At 40.8% G+C, this 17,367-nt stretch overlaps 1 protein-coding gene across 2 annotated transcripts in view; it reads right to left on the minus strand.

The window, feature by feature from the left end:
- Positions 1 to 643: 643 nt before the first annotated feature.
- The window catches only part of krt222 (keratin 222), a 30,253-nt gene continuing 13,529 nt past the window's right edge, over positions 644 to 17,367 (minus strand). For both annotated transcript variants that reach the window (XM_030434086.1, XM_030434079.1), the window contains exons 7-11: positions 10,739 to 10,864; positions 9,506 to 9,726; positions 6,013 to 6,233; positions 5,834 to 5,936; positions 644 to 3,099 (exon numbers count right to left, since the gene is read on the minus strand). In XM_030434086.1, the coding sequence (XP_030289946.1) occupies positions 2,886 to 3,099; positions 5,834 to 5,936; positions 6,013 to 6,233; positions 9,506 to 9,726; positions 10,739 to 10,864 (885 nt within the window). In that variant the 3' untranslated portion in view covers positions 644 to 2,885. The remainder of the gene's footprint in view (positions 3,100 to 5,833; positions 5,937 to 6,012; positions 6,234 to 9,505; positions 9,727 to 10,738; positions 10,865 to 17,367) is intronic.

The raw sequence follows: 17,367 nt of genomic DNA on the forward strand, positions 1-17,367 counted from the left end.
ATGTGACATAATACCCAACCAGCTTGTAAGAAAGCCAAGTAAAACTCAACAATATAATGAGTAAATATGTCAGCCTAAACTTGTTTGTATAAAATGTTAGAAAGCTTATTTATAGCTTAGGCCAAGGTAAAGCAATTGATTTGTCTTATATCTTGATCTAGAACTTTTCCTATGTATATTAAATGTGCTCTAGCCTATGTTGTAACATAAGGTGATGGGGGAATTTGAAGGCTTTGTTAATAGACTAACATAGAATAGAAAAAACATACTGTCATGTCCTTTCATTTCAAGGCAGAAACTTGGTAGATACCTTAGTTGTATAGTTTATAATGTATTTATTATAATACCCTGTAAACAATCTCTACTGTGTATATTCATGTATTTTTTTTTAAATTGCTGTGATGAAAAATAAACATGTCCAACAGCTGAACTGGTGTCTGTGCATGTTTTAAAAATGTTTATGTGTCAGAGAGAGAGGGAGTGAGGCAGCGTGCAGTGAAGTATGAAATAGAGAGAGAGCTTCATCTTCTACATTAGCTCACCATCAAAGCTTATCTGTAATCATAAATAAGGGCTTTTTTTTTAATGGTTTCTAATAAATCGAAACAAGATTATGGTAAACATTTGACAGAGAACACACCAGTCTGCACATAATTCATTTTTTATTTGAAATGATAAATTGTTAGATAAAGGCATAATGCTTAATTTTGAAGTTACAAAGCTCCCAAAATGAAGAGTGTGCTTCATGAAGCAAAGCAAAATCAAGCACAGAACTGCATAGATTATGTCTTTAAATATTCTCAACATATTCTGAGGCACCCAAATGCAATGCACAATGGTCCTTTTCCTTTTAGTGTAATATCTTTGGTGCCAACTCAAAACAACTTAGCATAAAAACTCTGGATCTAAGATATAACAGATAGCATGTCCTACACAACCCCAGCTGAGTACTGAGGACACACTGCAGTGTTAACTATTTACAAATACTGCCCTCCTCTGGTTAAGACAGGGAATCTAAATTCACTGAGACACACGGTGAGTGTTCACTGCTAATATCACAGTGACAAGATTTTAGAGATAATGCATCATAAAATATAGCTACATTATCATTTTGAGTTGCAAGGCATTTATTTTTTATTTTTCTCCACATAGAGAATGTGCTGCAGTGACAAAGTACCTTCAATGTTAAGTGCTATATGTGTCTGCAGTGCAAGCATTTAGGGACTGTACAGAAATTATTAGGGTCTGAAGATCATTGCGTTTCTCATTTTTTGAAAAGTTTGTCAGTCTCCAGTGTTTATAGTATTTTCAATGGACCCTCCCCATGACTAAAAGAAAAACTCCAACACCCTCCCAAATACTCGTATTGTATTTGAATTCTGCTGCTTAGTACTTTATTCTGAAACACTGCAGGTGAAAACCAGGCAAGAATGTGTCACGGGTGTGTCAATGTATTAAAGTTTTATTCACGTTATGGTAAGTCATGTTTGTGCCGTCCTTCCTCACTATCTGATGTTTACCCAGAAGGTATAAGAACAGGCAACCTAATGAACTTAATCAAATAAAATTTAATTGATTGATTGAACATTTTTGGAAACATCTGAGATATTGTAAGTACACAACTCGACAAAATATATGACAAAGGTCTAGTCGCTTTTAGACATTTAAATGCAGAAATGTTATATCTTTTATTGCCTTTCTTTTTGTCTTTATTCCTTTTTACACATTTTACTGCAGTTCTTCTTTCTGTTGAGCAGTGATGGAATGTAACTACGTAAGTACATTTACTCCAGTGCTGTACTTTTCTTTTACTTCTACTTTCCATTTTTGGCTATTTTACATTTATACTACTCCAATTAATTTTGGAGGCAAATATTGTACTTTTTACACGACTATGTTTATTTCATAAATTTAGTTACTATTACTTTGCAGATTGCATGCTGCGTCAGAGCCAAAGTAGCACATTTTAAAATGAATGTATCTTATTGGCAATCAGATAAGAAAAACACAGTTACAGATGATCAGAAAAATGCTGAATAATGTCAACCCCTGGTATACAGTATATACTGTACATGTAAACATATTTCTAATTTACTTTAACCTGTTCTATTGATACTTAGGTACATTTATTGCCAGATTATTAGCACATTATCTTTTACAACACTACTGTTATGTATGAGTATGAGTAATGCATAAAGTCCAGGTGGGAACTGATTTTGAACAGTGAAAATTCAAGTGCTGACTGGAGAGATAATATTCAAATACTGAAATATAGTCATAATTCTCCCTCTTTCTGAAATCCCCCTTGCCCAAATGATTTTTGTACAGTATCTAAAAGAATAAATATGAAATAATCCATCCTTAAATAGTTCACGGCAGCTCACAGTGACCTGTGACTCCATTTATCTCCAACTATCTGTGCACTCAGCCTCCTGCACCAACGTGTTGCTGGAGGTAAGCAGAGTCATTGGGTCAATTTAATCTCTTTTGTCCAGTGACCTCATACCAAAATAATGACAGTGCTGAGAGATGCTTTTTCTTCGTCAAGACTGATGCAGAAGAAAGATGGTGACATATTAAATTGTTGTTGTCCTGTAATGTAGGTCTGATCTAATTGATCTGACACTATAAAATGGCCCCATAGATATTTCTTATCCTGCCAGAGTCAAGCTTTGATGAGAGAAATCATAGTTTCAGTCATCAGTTGTGACACAAAGTTTAATGAATGCTGTCATTTGAAATTCATTAAGCACTGAAAGTGATGGTCATGGACGCTAATATCGCAGATGTCAATGACACAGATGTTATATCTGTGACATCAACATCACCAGTGTTACCATGAACAGCTGCAAACCAATGTTGACTCTGGCGAAGCAGTGAAAGAGTTACGGTGTGATAGTAGGGATGCTGCGAGATCTCTTCATGATGAGACGCACCTCCACGTCCGGGAGACTGTCCTGTTTAGTCTGGGAGCACCCCTCATCTGCTGCAGCCATGTGCAGGTCGAAGCGCAGCGACACCGACTTCTTCCGCAGCTTGGGATTCCCTCTGAAGAAAGAGCCCTCCCACTGTTTTATCACCTTGTCAATCTTCTCCGTCCTGGTAGGAAAGAGGTTAGATGCCGTGGCAATAAAAGGTGAAGATGACACATGATGGTCACTTGACATTTGCGTCATCTGATTATTTGCATTGAACCTGTTTTCAGCGGATTGTTTTCTTGTTGTTGGTCTCTATCCCGCTTATATGTCAAACATGTTTTCTTGTGTTCAGGGAACATTTATACAATCCTGATGACCAAAACGTTGGGATGCTGTGAAAAATGAACATTTAAAATAAGAATGCAGTCACTTGCAAATGAACTGTGTTTATGACAACAGTTTTACGAGGTGTTCCGGAGCCCATATAGTTGAAGCACTTGATTGTACATGATATTGATAAAGGTTATATTTATACAATCATGTGTTTCACAAAGTAGTGAACCTCACCCCATCCTTGATTGTGAACGACTGAGCCAATTGAGGATGCCCCCTTCATACCCAGTCATAACACTATCACCTGTTACCACTGAAGCTGTTGGCCTGTGGAATGTGCGTTTGGAACACTTTCCCCGTCTTTTGTTGCCCTTCAACAAACTGTTGTGTTGCTGCCACTAAATTCAGAATAAGCATATGTTTACAAGAATCATTCCTGTTGCTAATGTTAAACACTGAATATAAGGGCTTTGTACTGCTTACAATTGGTTATATTTCAAAAAGGATTAGCAACTGATCACATTTTGTCTACTCTTTTTTACACAGTAACCCAACTGTTTGGGAATCTGGTACAAAACACTGATTTGTCTTAAATTGAACATAGACCTCAACTGCTGGAAGTCTATTCATTTATTTACTTAAAGTAATATTGTATATTATGTAATTCCATGCAGGATGGGTAATGGGCTATAATATGCCAAAACAGGAAACAATGTTATTCATTCATTTATGCATGACACATCTCATTGCAGAGTAACACCAGGGGGCAGCAAGGTACAACACTTGACTTGCCTCAGCTGTGAGCTGGTTAACAGCTGTATAACACTGTCTAACAGAATCAGCACCTAACTTGTAGTAACATGCAACCAGTCCATCACTGACTAGACTCACTGAGGATCGGGATCTCGGATCTTTGCTGTTTCAAGTGAACTAAATGATGCAATTCTCTGTCTGAAAACGACAGACCATTCATCTGGCTGTGAAAGGGGAAGGTTTAAGTGCCATATATTTGTTGGGCTTTTAGGGGGAGTGCCACAAAGCTAAAAATAAATGTAGCCAAACACTGGACTGATTGTTGCTATTTTGCCCACCTGGGGGCAGTACAACACACTGTAAACACATATTATCACATTAAAAAGTGAGGAAGCAGTTGCCTATTGACACATTCAGCAAAGACAGAGCAACACTAGTATTCAGTCATGAATGTGTTCAACTATGTGTTCACTATAAGACCAATATTCCATCTCCTTTCAGCCCAGTTTTGATCCCCATATATATCTGTTTATCAGAATAGATGCCTGCAGTGACAAAATAAAAAAAGGTTGATGAGAGCAGTGAGAGTGAACCAAAGCAAAATATTTGCGAGCCACAAAATCTTAGAATGAATTGAATCATACTAATATTCAGTGTAAATATAGAATGTCTAGGCCCCTCGGGGTTCCACCTTGATTAGATTAAATTCAAGTCGTTTCAACTTGATTCCGAGGACTTTCGATGCAATTATAAAATTATTATTGATGCATGTGTGATCAGTGTTTTTTATTTCAATACATAACTTAGTTTTTCTTACTTACTACTTTGAAAAATTAGCGTATTTGGCCATCTTTACCAAATAAATGACTACCTTTGAAGATAAGTACTAACCAGGTTAATCTTGATTATGTTTCACCATCCAATTGGTATAAATGTTTTTAACACTTTGGGCCAGTAAGCTAGTTGTGCAGGTTATGAGACCATTCGGCTGACAAACAGTGGTTCCATCAGCAATTACAGATAGGTGTCTTCATAATGGACCATTACCTAACAATAAGAACCGCTGAAGTGCAGTATTTTTCCACCAAGATAATACTTCTTTCAGAGGCAGAACTTATTCCAGAGGTATTCAAGGAGCATTCAGGCAAAAATTTTGTGGGTTGGTGGCCAACAAAGTCGCTGGATAACAGTGGAGAGTCTGTAAAGTGACAGAATGACTTAAACTGTCTGCTGATCACAGATCGCAGATGAATATTCTGGCAGATGGACTGGATGTGTGCGTCTCTCTGTGGATGTTGTGCATGTGTGCGTGTGTGGGGCAGGTAACAACGAAGCATGAACAAAGAACCCGTCCAACAATAACAGGTGCCACACCCTGAAGCCTCCCCACCAGGCGGGTATCTCTACATCAAACACAAGCCATTAAAGGAGGAAAATTCCCATGCAGCTCGTGATGAATTACTCATGGGAACCTGTGGAGCCAACTACTAACGTTTTATTCTTTGTAACTCGCTTGACGTGTAATGATAATTCCTTTGAGAGTCTGCACATCTCGTCTGCCGGAGCAGACGTCGCCGGGGTGGGGAGGACATGGATTACTGTGTCATTATAAACTAATGAGTCAATAAAATAGGTGTGAAGCCCTCAGGAGATCAAGGATGCACGAAACAATGTTGTTTCGTGCTCAAAAAGGCATTTATGTGGGTAACGCAAGACAGATCGCTCTCAGGTGATGCTCTTAGTGCCTGCCATTAGAAAATGCCTACATGTCAGACTGAGCCAAAGGTGCTGACCACAGCCCAGCGGGGGGCAAAATGATCAATACTTACTCGATGGTACCGTGACCCTCAGCACTCTCTTGCACCACGTTGCCCTGAAGAATCTCCTGAGTCTTCACAGTGGAGATTGGCAAGTCTTTATCTTGCTCTGGCTCTGTGAGAAGACATCAATGAAAATTCATAAAAAGATGTGACTGTATTGAGAGTGTGTGTGTGTGTGTGTGTCTTACCTGTGAGTATAACAAGGCTTTGCTGCCTGTGCAGTATGCCTTTCTTTATTCCGTTGTCTGCAGGGAAGAGTGAAGGTATTTCAGGCAGGGGCTCTGACTTGGGTTCGTCCGGAGTGAGAGCAGGGTCGCTGAAGCCGTTCTCCAGCCCATTCTCCTTCGGCTCCTCCACAAAAGACCTCCAGGGCCGCAGACTCATTGGCTGCCCAGAACGACCCATGTACCTGCAGGAAGGAGGGCAGCGTACAGGGTAATGTAGATAGTGTGGATGTATGCATGCATGTGACAGACATTTTATGGAATATATACTTGTTCCCTTCTTGCTGAGTGTTAGATGGGAAGATCATTACCTCTGTTATGTCTTTATGGAAAGCTACAACCATGAAATAGTCAACTTAGCATAGCACTGAGACAGGAAATGGAGCTAACTTAGGCTCTGTTTGAAGGTAACAAAATGTGCCCAGCAGCTTAATTAACGCGTGATTCATGCCGAGAAACAAGTTGTGAAACCACAACAAGCTGTTTGCTTCTTGTTCCAGTGCTTAGAATGGGCTAAACCGATGCAGATAATCAAAAACTATAGCTTGATATCTCACAGATATAAGTGTGCCATTGATTTTCTTTTATCTTGAATTTCCTCTGGTGCCACTATGCTGTTTCACATTTATTGTAATGTCTCCACAACTAGATGACTTGTCGTTAAAAGTAGTTCAGACATGTTTCCAAGAGGTTGAATTGTAATATGTAACTTTGGATGTCATCTGACTTTTCTAATCTAGCGCCATCATCAGGTCAAAATCATTCTATTCATTACCAAATACCTGCAAAAGTAATTCAATTCGCATCAACATCGGCTGTATATTGTGGTTAGTGCTTATTAGCAAACTTTAGCATGCTATCACACAAAACATTACGTGAAGGTGTCTACATTGTCATTATGAGCATGTTAGCATGCAGGTGTTAACATTAGGCTCAAAGCATATTTTAGCCTCCCAACCACTAGCATGGCTACTTTCTGCTGCTAGCGGTCTTTCTAATAAAACAAAACAAAAGATGTTTGCCGAGTGTTACTTGTGAAGGGTATGGTGGAGTGGAGGGTACAAAGCTGCTGGTCAGCTGATCGGGCCCAGCCAGCTCGGTAGTCTGGTCCAGAGTCAGATACTCAGGCAGGAGAGCTCAGAGATTGCGTTTACCTGACCTCCATTGTCCAGTGTTTATGTTCTGTAATGGTGAAAGTTGTAACACCGACTGGAGTTGGAAGGGAAATGTACTTTAAAGGGTAACTTCATCAATTTTCTACCCTAATCTTTATCTATTTGAATTACGTTCATGCTGAGGGACTCACCAGTGGGCCCCCTCAATGTTCTCTGTGTAGCTGGGGGATGCTGGGAAATCTTGCCTACTTCCGAGTACCAGTGACGATACATGAAAGTTCACTTCTGGTTTGCGTAGAGGCGAGCAAGAGACCCTCTTCAAAAAACAAGACTAGCAGGGTCAGGAGGAAGGATGACCATTGAGTGAATATTCTTTCGTCTTATGCAATGTTTTAAATATATTTTGAAAATAACGAGGCGTACAGTTTGCTGTATGCAACAGCTGTTAGTGTGAGGGCCTGGGGAAAACACACACTAAAGCTTATTGTAATTAATAAACACAAAGCCACTTTATTCAAAACACTAAGCAAAAAGGACGTGTTGAACGTCTGTTCCTCAGCCATCAGTATGAGGAGACCGAGGCTGAACAAGCGTATTGATCGGAAAGGGCAGGTCAGGAGCGGAATCAGAAGAGGCACAGAGCCAAGCAGCATCTCTGAGAGCGCACAGGGCTGCAAACTCCAACAGGTGACAGTGAGTCCAAGCTGGTGGTAAACCTGCCGCAGGCCATCTCTCTTATAACAATGAAAACTATGATGTTCTTGTCATGTTCTTTCTCTTCTTCCTCTTAACTCACAATGACATAGCTAACATATCTCAGATGCCTTTTTGTATACAGCCCCGCTGGAAAAATGCACACCTTCACGTGCTGGGCAGGTTTAGAAAGTATTTGGGGGCGGAGCTTCAGGAAGTGCATGCAATGCATCCTGGTACATGTAGGCAGGCTGTGCAAGCAGGTTAACTCTAATAACCCAACTTTTTCTTTCAAGACACCACACATTGGGGATTTTATGGCCTCAATAAACTACATTTACCATCAACACTGATTGGGATATCCACATAAAACATGGCGAATATCTCCTTTAACTAATTATTGTAACATTACAGAGAGGAGAGGGGGAAACAGAAGAGGGAAGAGCAAAGTCTCTGGTGAGTGTTGAGTTTTGTGATTAATCTGAATAAAACACATGAATACACACATCCTGTCCTTGTCAGTTGCGGTTAACGTAAAACAAATTAATCTGACTGTTTGCGGCAAATAAACACTTGAGTGAGTAATGGGAATAATCTTCATATGGTGCCAATACATATCATCGTTCTTTGCACAGCCTGAACAAGATTGGATGGCTAAATGATTAAATACAAGTATTATGCACTGACTCTTCGATATTATCTTTTGTGCTTTTTATTTATTTCATTTGCTGACATACCCAACTCAGAAAACCTTCGGGATTTATGCATGCAGTTGTATCAGTAACAAAGAATCATTGTATGAGGATGCTCTCATCTATTCTTTTTTTTGTCACACAGCTGTTTGTGATTCTTTGACCACCCTTATCACATACGGTAGCTGATGCGGCAAATTTGTTAAATTGCAAAGGAGCTCGATGTGAGATGTGTGGTTCAAAATGCCTGTAAAGATAATTAAAGGTGGCGCCAAAGAAATGACATATTCCTTAGTAAAAATGCTTGCCGCTGACTAGGAATAAGTTAAGAGACCAGATAAAGATGGATCGACTGTTATATCATCTTGAAAGACAGATCTGGATGTATAGGCTATAAATCAGTGGTAGAAAGTGATTCACCTTAACTAAATGTATACGTACTGTATGCAGTTACTGTTGTTACATGTCTATGTTGCGCGGCCTTACTCTACAGCCCATTTATGTCTCACCCTGCAATTATTGTGGATTTTCAGTTTCACTACAGATAGATTCTACATAATCTACTACAGAATAGTGGGCTTTGACCTGACTGGAAATGCCATCACCTGAAATTATCAGTTGACAGCTGTATAAAGGAGACCATGTTTACTATGTGCTCAAGTGCTAAAGATGAGATTTCTGTCTGAGTCATGTCACTGAACATGTGTAAAGTCTGTGCTCTAGATACTGAATTTGCATAAATACATCATAAAATGTTTTATTTCTGTGGTATTTTGTTTTTCTTACATTTATTCTCCACTGTTCCTTGGCATACTTTTGGGGATGAAACTGCACCAGTGTTCTGGGAAGTCAAAATAACTTCCTGGTTAACGCTAAAACCACAAACATTCCCACTCAACCACTCCTTTCCGCTTCCTTGAATGATTCCAATCCATCCTGTTTCCCTTTTGTTCTCACCTGCCCTCTTCACTATCCAGGAGACGTCGGTAAGTAGTGATCTCTCGCTCCAGTCTCATCTTGGTGTTAAGGAGCTGGCTGTGGCGCTGGCGCTGGGTGGCCAGTCCGCTCCTCACCTGCTCAAGCTCATTCTCCAGCCCAGCAATCACCTGGGAAAGGTCCTGCAGCTGGCTGGAGTACAGCTGCTGGGTGTTCTGAAGGGAGTTCTCAAGGCCTTTCTCCTAAAAAAAGCAAGATGAAAGGAGCGTTTACGATAATGACTACACAAATGTCATAATCTTTTGAAAATAACTCCATGTTGAATTTAAAGAACAATGTAGAGACTTCACTTTATTATAATATAATTATAATTATTATTCATAGTATATTGTTACAGCATCTACATCACAATGTTCACAACAGTTGGCAAATTAACTCACCTCTGCCACATCTAAGATGTGTTTTTATGTGTTCTTGCGGCATTCAAGATGCTTATTTACATTCAGCACTTGATTAGTATGAGTAAGTGTTGCCAATCAGTATTCTTTTTTGTCACTGGTTCTTCTTACCAATGTGACTTCCACCTACTGTAACATCAAACACATAGCTTCTACTGAGATATTCAAGTTATGTGTTGAAGGTTCATGCATTTTTCACATCACAATAATAATTGCAGAAAAAAACAAAATATATCAATGTCATTATTTTTCCAATGTCGTACAACCCTATTTAATTTGAAACTGTTAAAGAACCAAACTGAATCTAGGGGTGATTGGCAGGTAAGATCCCTTGATAAGCATTGATCTAAACATGCAGTAGAAGCCGTATTCTATGTTACCAATATCATACTTTCAGTGTAGGGGCTCGTTACTCAAAAAAGTAATATATCACACATTTCACATTACTCTAAAAAATAGTAATCCCTTACATTACATGATTACTCCCTGAAGAAAGTAATTAGTTACATTACTAGTAACATTACTCGTTACATTCTTTCTACTTACTCTATAAAATTGCCTTGAGATGCATAAGATGGAAGGAGAACATACAAAGAAGGAGTGTTCTTCAGGCTCTTTATTACTTTATTATTTTCTTTATTAAATCGCATGCAGCAGCATGTTCTGCTCGTGTTGTTGTTATCCCATCTCCCCTTGTGGGTGGCGACTAACCAATTGGTGATGGTGAAAGATACCTCGTGCCAAACACCAACCAATCACTGTTACATTATTGACGGCCCCCGGCGTGTTTCCTTACCAAGGCATGTAGGGTCTCAATCTCCACCTGCAGGGAGTGCCACTGCTTCCTGGCTTCAGCTAGCTCGGCCCGGGCCTCCCTCAAGGCAGTGTTGCCGAGGTTCACCTGCGCCCACGCTGCCTCTTCCTGGATGACATGACAAGAATTTTCCATTTAAAAAGGGCCACCAACACTGCCACCATTTCATCCAGGTACACACACCAAACCACAAACAGTCTTACTCATTTTAGCTTCTATTCCGGTACACAGATAAAATCCAAATAAATGTTTTAATGTTAGCACCGTCACTGATGGTACAGTCGTGGTCAAAAGTTTACAACAGATACTTCTTTGTTGCAAAAAAACGTTCGTGACTTTTTGTTCGATAAGCGACTTAACATAGGGCTCCTGAAAAAGTGACCAAATCTGCTGGGTCAAAAATATACATACATCAAAGTGAATGACCAATTTTGGTGTTTGAGAAAGTTTTGTGAACTAAATTTGCTCTGTAGCATGGCCTCTTCACTTCTGGGTGGTTATGATTGATAGCAGTTAGTGACTTTTCACGGTCCATTTAAAAAGGGCTTGTTTGATACACCCACTGGACTCAGCCCCAAACACTACAATGAGAAAGTCTAAGAGCTCAGCATTGATCTAAAAAAGCGCATTATTTGAACAAGGCAGGAACGTTTCTTACAGCTATTTTTTAAAGCAGTTACAGGTCCCGAGATCAGCTGTACAAACAATTGTTGGAAAGTATAAAGTGTATGGCACAGTTGCGTCACTGCCATGATCAGGAAGAAACCACAAACTATCGCCTGCAGATGAGAGAAAATTGGTCAGGATGGTCATGAGTCAACCAAAAACCACAAAAAAGAATGGCTGCAATGAATTAGAAGCGGCTAGAAGACAGGTGTCAGAGTCCACAGTCACGCCTGTTTTGCATCACCATCGGCTGAGACGCTGCCATGCAAGAAAGAAGCCCTTGACACGGTGCCTTAAAGATCCAAATGAAGTTTGCTGCTGATGACATGGACAAATAAAAAACCTCTTGGAGGAAAACTCTGTGGTCAGATGAAACAAAAATGGAGTTGTATGGCTACAATGACCAGCAATATGTTTGGAATCAAGAAGTGGATGCCTTACCTAAGAAAGTAAGGAATAATAAAGAAGGGGTTTATATCTCAAAACCTAAAATCGTCAGCCAGAAGACTGGGTCTGGAATGGCCTTCCCAAGTCCTGACTGGAACCGGATCGAGAACATGTGGACTGTACTGTAGAAAAAGGTCTTTGCCAGGAAGCTAACAAATTTAGTTGAACTTAACCAATTTTGTCAAGAGGAGCGGTTAATAATTCAGCTAGAGGACTGCCAGAAGATTGTGGATAGCTATCAAAAGTAGCAAATTGAGGTGAAAATGGTGTTGGGACCTCACTACATGTTCCAGTAGACAGTAGAGTACAGTAGAGAGGCCTGCATGCGACCCTCATGCACTAAAAAAGCCTTTAAACAAAGGAAAGAGTGCAACCCCAGTGTCCAGTAAGTAACACCTGGTTTCTAGAGTTCCCAAGGTTTGAAACTCCCATTCTCTCATTGGCTGGAGGTGCACCTGAACACATCGTCAGTTATCAGCCTGACAGCCTGATACACAGCTGCCTGCCCAACTCACTGCAGTCCCATTGTGACGTGTTGCTGGAAGCTGTGCCTAAAAGGGAGCAATCAAACATTTGGATAATACCTTCACCAAGCCTACAGACTTTTATGTTATCTATGGACGAGCAACAGACGGCCTCGTATTTAACAAACATATCCCGGATCTATAGGAGACTCTGCGCAAAGCAACCTCTCAGCCCTACAGAAGGATGATTTCCCCTAAGGGAGTCCTGTTTCTTTGCCAATGTCGCCTCTGCTGTTTCTTCTGCTACAACGGCAAGAACACCCACCGTCAGCTCGCTAGCAAGATGCTACAGCAGCCGATGCCATTCATCCACATTGACGAACCAAGCTGGATTAACGAGGCAGATGGACACATGCTAACTACCACCAGTTTGGTCACATGAGGCTCATTTAGTGCCTGGGCAGACACTAGAGATTTATAGTGTTTTGCATGCTGTTAGCTACATTGTGAGTTTGTGGACAATCAAATCCGATTTGCTACTTTTTTACACTGTAAAACATTGTGTTTGCTGTTTGCTTTTCTTTGTGCTCATCATATTTGAGTCGATTTAATTTGAGCCTCTCAACTTTGTGGGGCTATGTGTTAGCTTTGCCGCTGTGAGAGCAAACAAAAAGCCACGGAACAAGAACCTATCAAGGGAACAAGAACCAGCAGAAGATAATTCATGCCTGAGTTCGTTCAATGGACGCTGAGTGATAGAACAGTGAGTATTATGTCTCCACTGATGTTTCCTCTTCCTTCCTGCGCTCCAAGCACGAGTCCTTTTTTCTCTACTAAGCCACACGCACATGCCCACAAACGTTCGAGTAAACACACACACATATAATCTCATGAGCAAAAGAGACCAGTGTCTTTTGGTGGAAGACACAGAGTGTATGTCTCCTCACCTGCCCATGAATTGGTGTACACCATACAGACTGTGCACGCTTCTGCGTGTGCATCTCACTTTTTACACTGACATTGCAAAAAAACTAGGGCTGTCAAACGATTAATTTTTTTAATCGCGATTAATCGCATTTTGTCCATAGTTAACTCACGATTCATTGCAAATTAATTGCAATTTTTTTGGCACATTTTTTTTCTGTTCTAAATGTACCTTAATGTATTTTTTTCATGTTCATAATACTTTTAACAATATAAGAAAGGGCAATTATGCTTGCTTTATGAAAATGTTTATTCAACACACAAAAAATGCAGGAAAATAAAAGGCTCAAAAAATATCCCCTCACCCTAAATGGGATCAAAATATGGTGATGTCTGCTTTTGGCGGTGGGCTCTCTGCATCTGCCATGTGTTTGGCTTGCAAATGATATTTGAGACTCAACGTACTTCAATGGTAACTCATTTCATGTCGACAGTACGTGCAGATAACATTTGTCCTATCGACCGAACCATCTGGCAGTGTTTTGAAAGTGAATTTGCCGTTCATAAGTCCTTTCTCCATTTCCTTTCACTTTCGCTTTTCAGTCCACCGTGTTTTTCCCGAACGCCAACCCTGCTTCTTCTTCTCCTGATTCCCTTTCTTATTCTTCTGTCACCCTCTGGATCAAGACTACAGGTGCCGTCGACGGCCATAAATCAAACAATGCGCATTTCTTTTTTTTTTTTAATACCGAGTGTTGCGTTAACGAGTTATTAACGCAGTTATAACTTTGACAGCCCTAAAAAAACAAAGGGAAATAGAAAGGCAAACAGCTGTGAACTGTTTGGTCACAATGTCAGAGGGTGAGTATATGTGTGTATACGAAATACACACAGCCCTATATCTGAAATGATCATTAAATGAAATAAATAGAAGAAGATGGAAATGGCAAGAGGTCACCCATGTGCAGACCGTGGTGTGTGCATGCCTGCAGGAGATGACAGCCTGTAAACGGCTCCTGCCTCCTGCATGAATTGTTATATCATACCAGGGAGGCCAGGTGCCTCTTGGTTTAGGACACTCCCCCTTTGAGATGGAGTAGATCTCGCTGGCCTCAGGAATGAGCCTGGGCATGAGATCAGGGTCGCCGCCATGTAGCCTGGCCAAGGAAAATGGAGGCTTGACCCACATGTGGTAGCAGAGATCTTGCATTGCGTTGGGACAGAGGGTGCAGATCTGTCACCTATGAAAGAAGAGTTGCTCCCTGGACTTCTCCTGATTGAGATGACTCGCCCCTCGGAACAGATGCCAGAACTTTCCCCTTTGGGAAAATGCCTACAGACTTCCCCTCACTGATATGTGGGACGCCATGGGACCTCCCAGTTCGGACAGATTTACTTTGACATGCTCAAGGGGTTCTGTTTTACCCCTGTCCTCAGGGGATTCAGTTTTGGGCCTGGCCCCCGGAAAGACCAGCTTCCTCAAAAGTGGATGGGACTTGTGCCCCTTGAAAGGTATGTGAGAGGCACGAGCCCCATACACGAGAGCAGCAACCATACTTAGGTTACTTTAGTTATGATGCGGCAGGCAAGATGGCGGGGGGAGTAGTGCGACGCCCCGACCCGGCCTTCCGCCCAAGGTTTTCTCAGATTTACAACTCCATCAAGTGATTGAGCCACACAGGCCCACATGCTACCAGACCAACTCTTGGTGTGCTTCATGCATGAGTGTCTGGGTAGACTGTTGTCAAAGGCTAAACTATCCCACTGGATCATGGATGTGTTTCAGCAGTCAAACAGGGGGGCAGGAGTGCCAGTACCACCTGGAGTACACACACTCAACCCATGGAGTTGTGACCTCCTGGTCATGTGAAAAGGAGAATCTCTGGCATGTATCTACTTGGCAGTTACTGTTTGCCGTTCACCAGATTCTACAGGTTAGACTTGGCTGTATCTGCTCCCTTTGGGCAGTTGATTTTGAGGGCTACCCAGTAGCAGGTACTGCCTATGGCTCCCCAGCAGCTTGTCCCACTTCAAAAGCATCTGTTGGGGGGCCACTTAAATCAGTCAGTTAACCTTGCATTTGGCAAGCTAGCCTGAGTGGCCTATTCACCCCTGTAGTCACTGGCCTTGGCCTCGGCTTTAGGTAGTGTTTTGCAGACAGTGGCAGCAGACAGCGTCTGGGTGTCCTACTGGCTCTAACCCTAACCCTAACCCTACATATTGGTCACACTTAATTCTTAGCACGGGCCTAAGCCCATCAGCTTGTCTGTGGGTTGAGCACCTGTGATGGGTTTGGGACTCTGAGTCTGATCCTGTTCTTCACCTTGTATCTTACAGAGTCCCCGTACATATGGAATATGCAAATGGATGGAGAGATAGCCTCAATACAATAGAGAACTGTAGGTTATGTTGTAGCTGTGGTGTCCTGAGTGAAGAGAGTATCTCTCCACTTCGATAGTGGTCAGAATCTTTGATGTGTTGACCAAATAAAATCCGAGTGATCATGCACACCTGTGTCATATGCACCTGTGTGTTCCAGTACACCTAGTGTTTCTTAAAAAAATATCCACGTCATCTGTCAGGTGGGGACAGTCCCTGTACTTAAGGAGCTAGGTGGATAGATAGTCTCCGAGAACCACGATTACAACATAACATAATCGTTCTTTCCCTGTTGGCAGTCAGTCAGACTGTTCAGGAGAAACAGCCACAGGTGCTGTTGGTAGGGTGCGTGTCAGTTTAGGTAAACAGACAGCGGAGCAGATACCCAGTCCTGTGTCAACACAACTGAAAAAGCTGTGTTGACACACTGTACAGCTGTGAGGCGCTTCACACCCTCTGTCCTCACCCTCCTTTGAATGCAGTGAAGCAGTGAAGCAGTCTCTGTACAGTAATTAAGTAGTTTTGACAGTAAAAAAAGAGAGGACTCAAGTTATGCAAGTTATGGTGTTTATTTTTTTCTTCAATCACTTTCGTTTTCTGTTCCTATGCATGAAGTATGTTTCAATTAATAAAAAAGAACAACATATTAAGCAAATTTAGGCAGAGATGTTCCTATGTCAGGTGTTACTGTAAAAGTACTTTTAAAAAGTACTGAGGTGGTGCTAATCTAAAATACGTAATATACTCAATATATATATATATACTCAATATATCCATATACTATGCACTTTGGGTAGCATAGATGATTATTGTCATACCACTTTGGTCAACCAGTTCCCTAATTTTGGATAACAGTCACTGAAAAACTCTCCACTATCTTGGACAGTTCCATCATCCCCATCGCTTTGCTTGCTAAGAGACTTGACACAAGTCACTATCCCAGTTAAATACAGAAACCCATTACATATTTCTCCAACTCTTGCCAAGAATTCTAAGCACTGTATCTTTGACAACTGGATGTGTTCACCTCTCATCAAGAGACTTCTTCAGTTCTGACTAACTGGAAGGGAGTTGCAGGCTTTAAAACTCTGTGTGGGAGTGTCCTCACAGAGTTGTTAAGGACTCGTGTGAGCTCTGAGTTTCAGAGTTGTTAGGGCCACCTGTGGGTCGTTGACCCAACTAGCCGTCACCTGGATTGCTAGCGCTAGGTGAGCCCAGGTGTGAATGGTTGTTAATGGTTGGCCCTAACGACTCTAAAACTCAAAGCTCACAAGTGTCGTCATTGACTCTGTAAGGACACTCCCAAACAGAGTTTGAAAGCCTTGTTTTTTTAAACAATGTTTATTTTCTCCCTGATGTTTCTTCTCACAAGATAACTTTTATAATTATCATTACTAGTGTTGTAATTGTTATTGACACTGTCATTACAGCCACCTTCATCATTGATATTGAGCATATTATTATTACCATTATTATTCATTTATTTTATATATATTTGACATTATTAAAATTAGGATCATTGTTAAACTTTTGATAATATCAGGAGGAATAGTTGTGGTTCATCTGTGAATATTTTTCAAGATCTACTATTTATATATATTGCCATATTTGTATTTATTTATTTTTTCTCTTTAATGGTGAAGTTAAAAAATATTATTATTATTACTATTACATACAAATCCAATCCATTACTATTATTATCTCCTTACTATCATTACTATTATCATCATT

Source organism: Sparus aurata, chromosome 1, assembly GCF_900880675.1.
Source record: "Sparus aurata chromosome 1, fSpaAur1.1, whole genome shotgun sequence".
NCBI classification, from domain to species: Eukaryota; Metazoa; Chordata; class Actinopteri; order Spariformes; family Sparidae; genus Sparus; species Sparus aurata.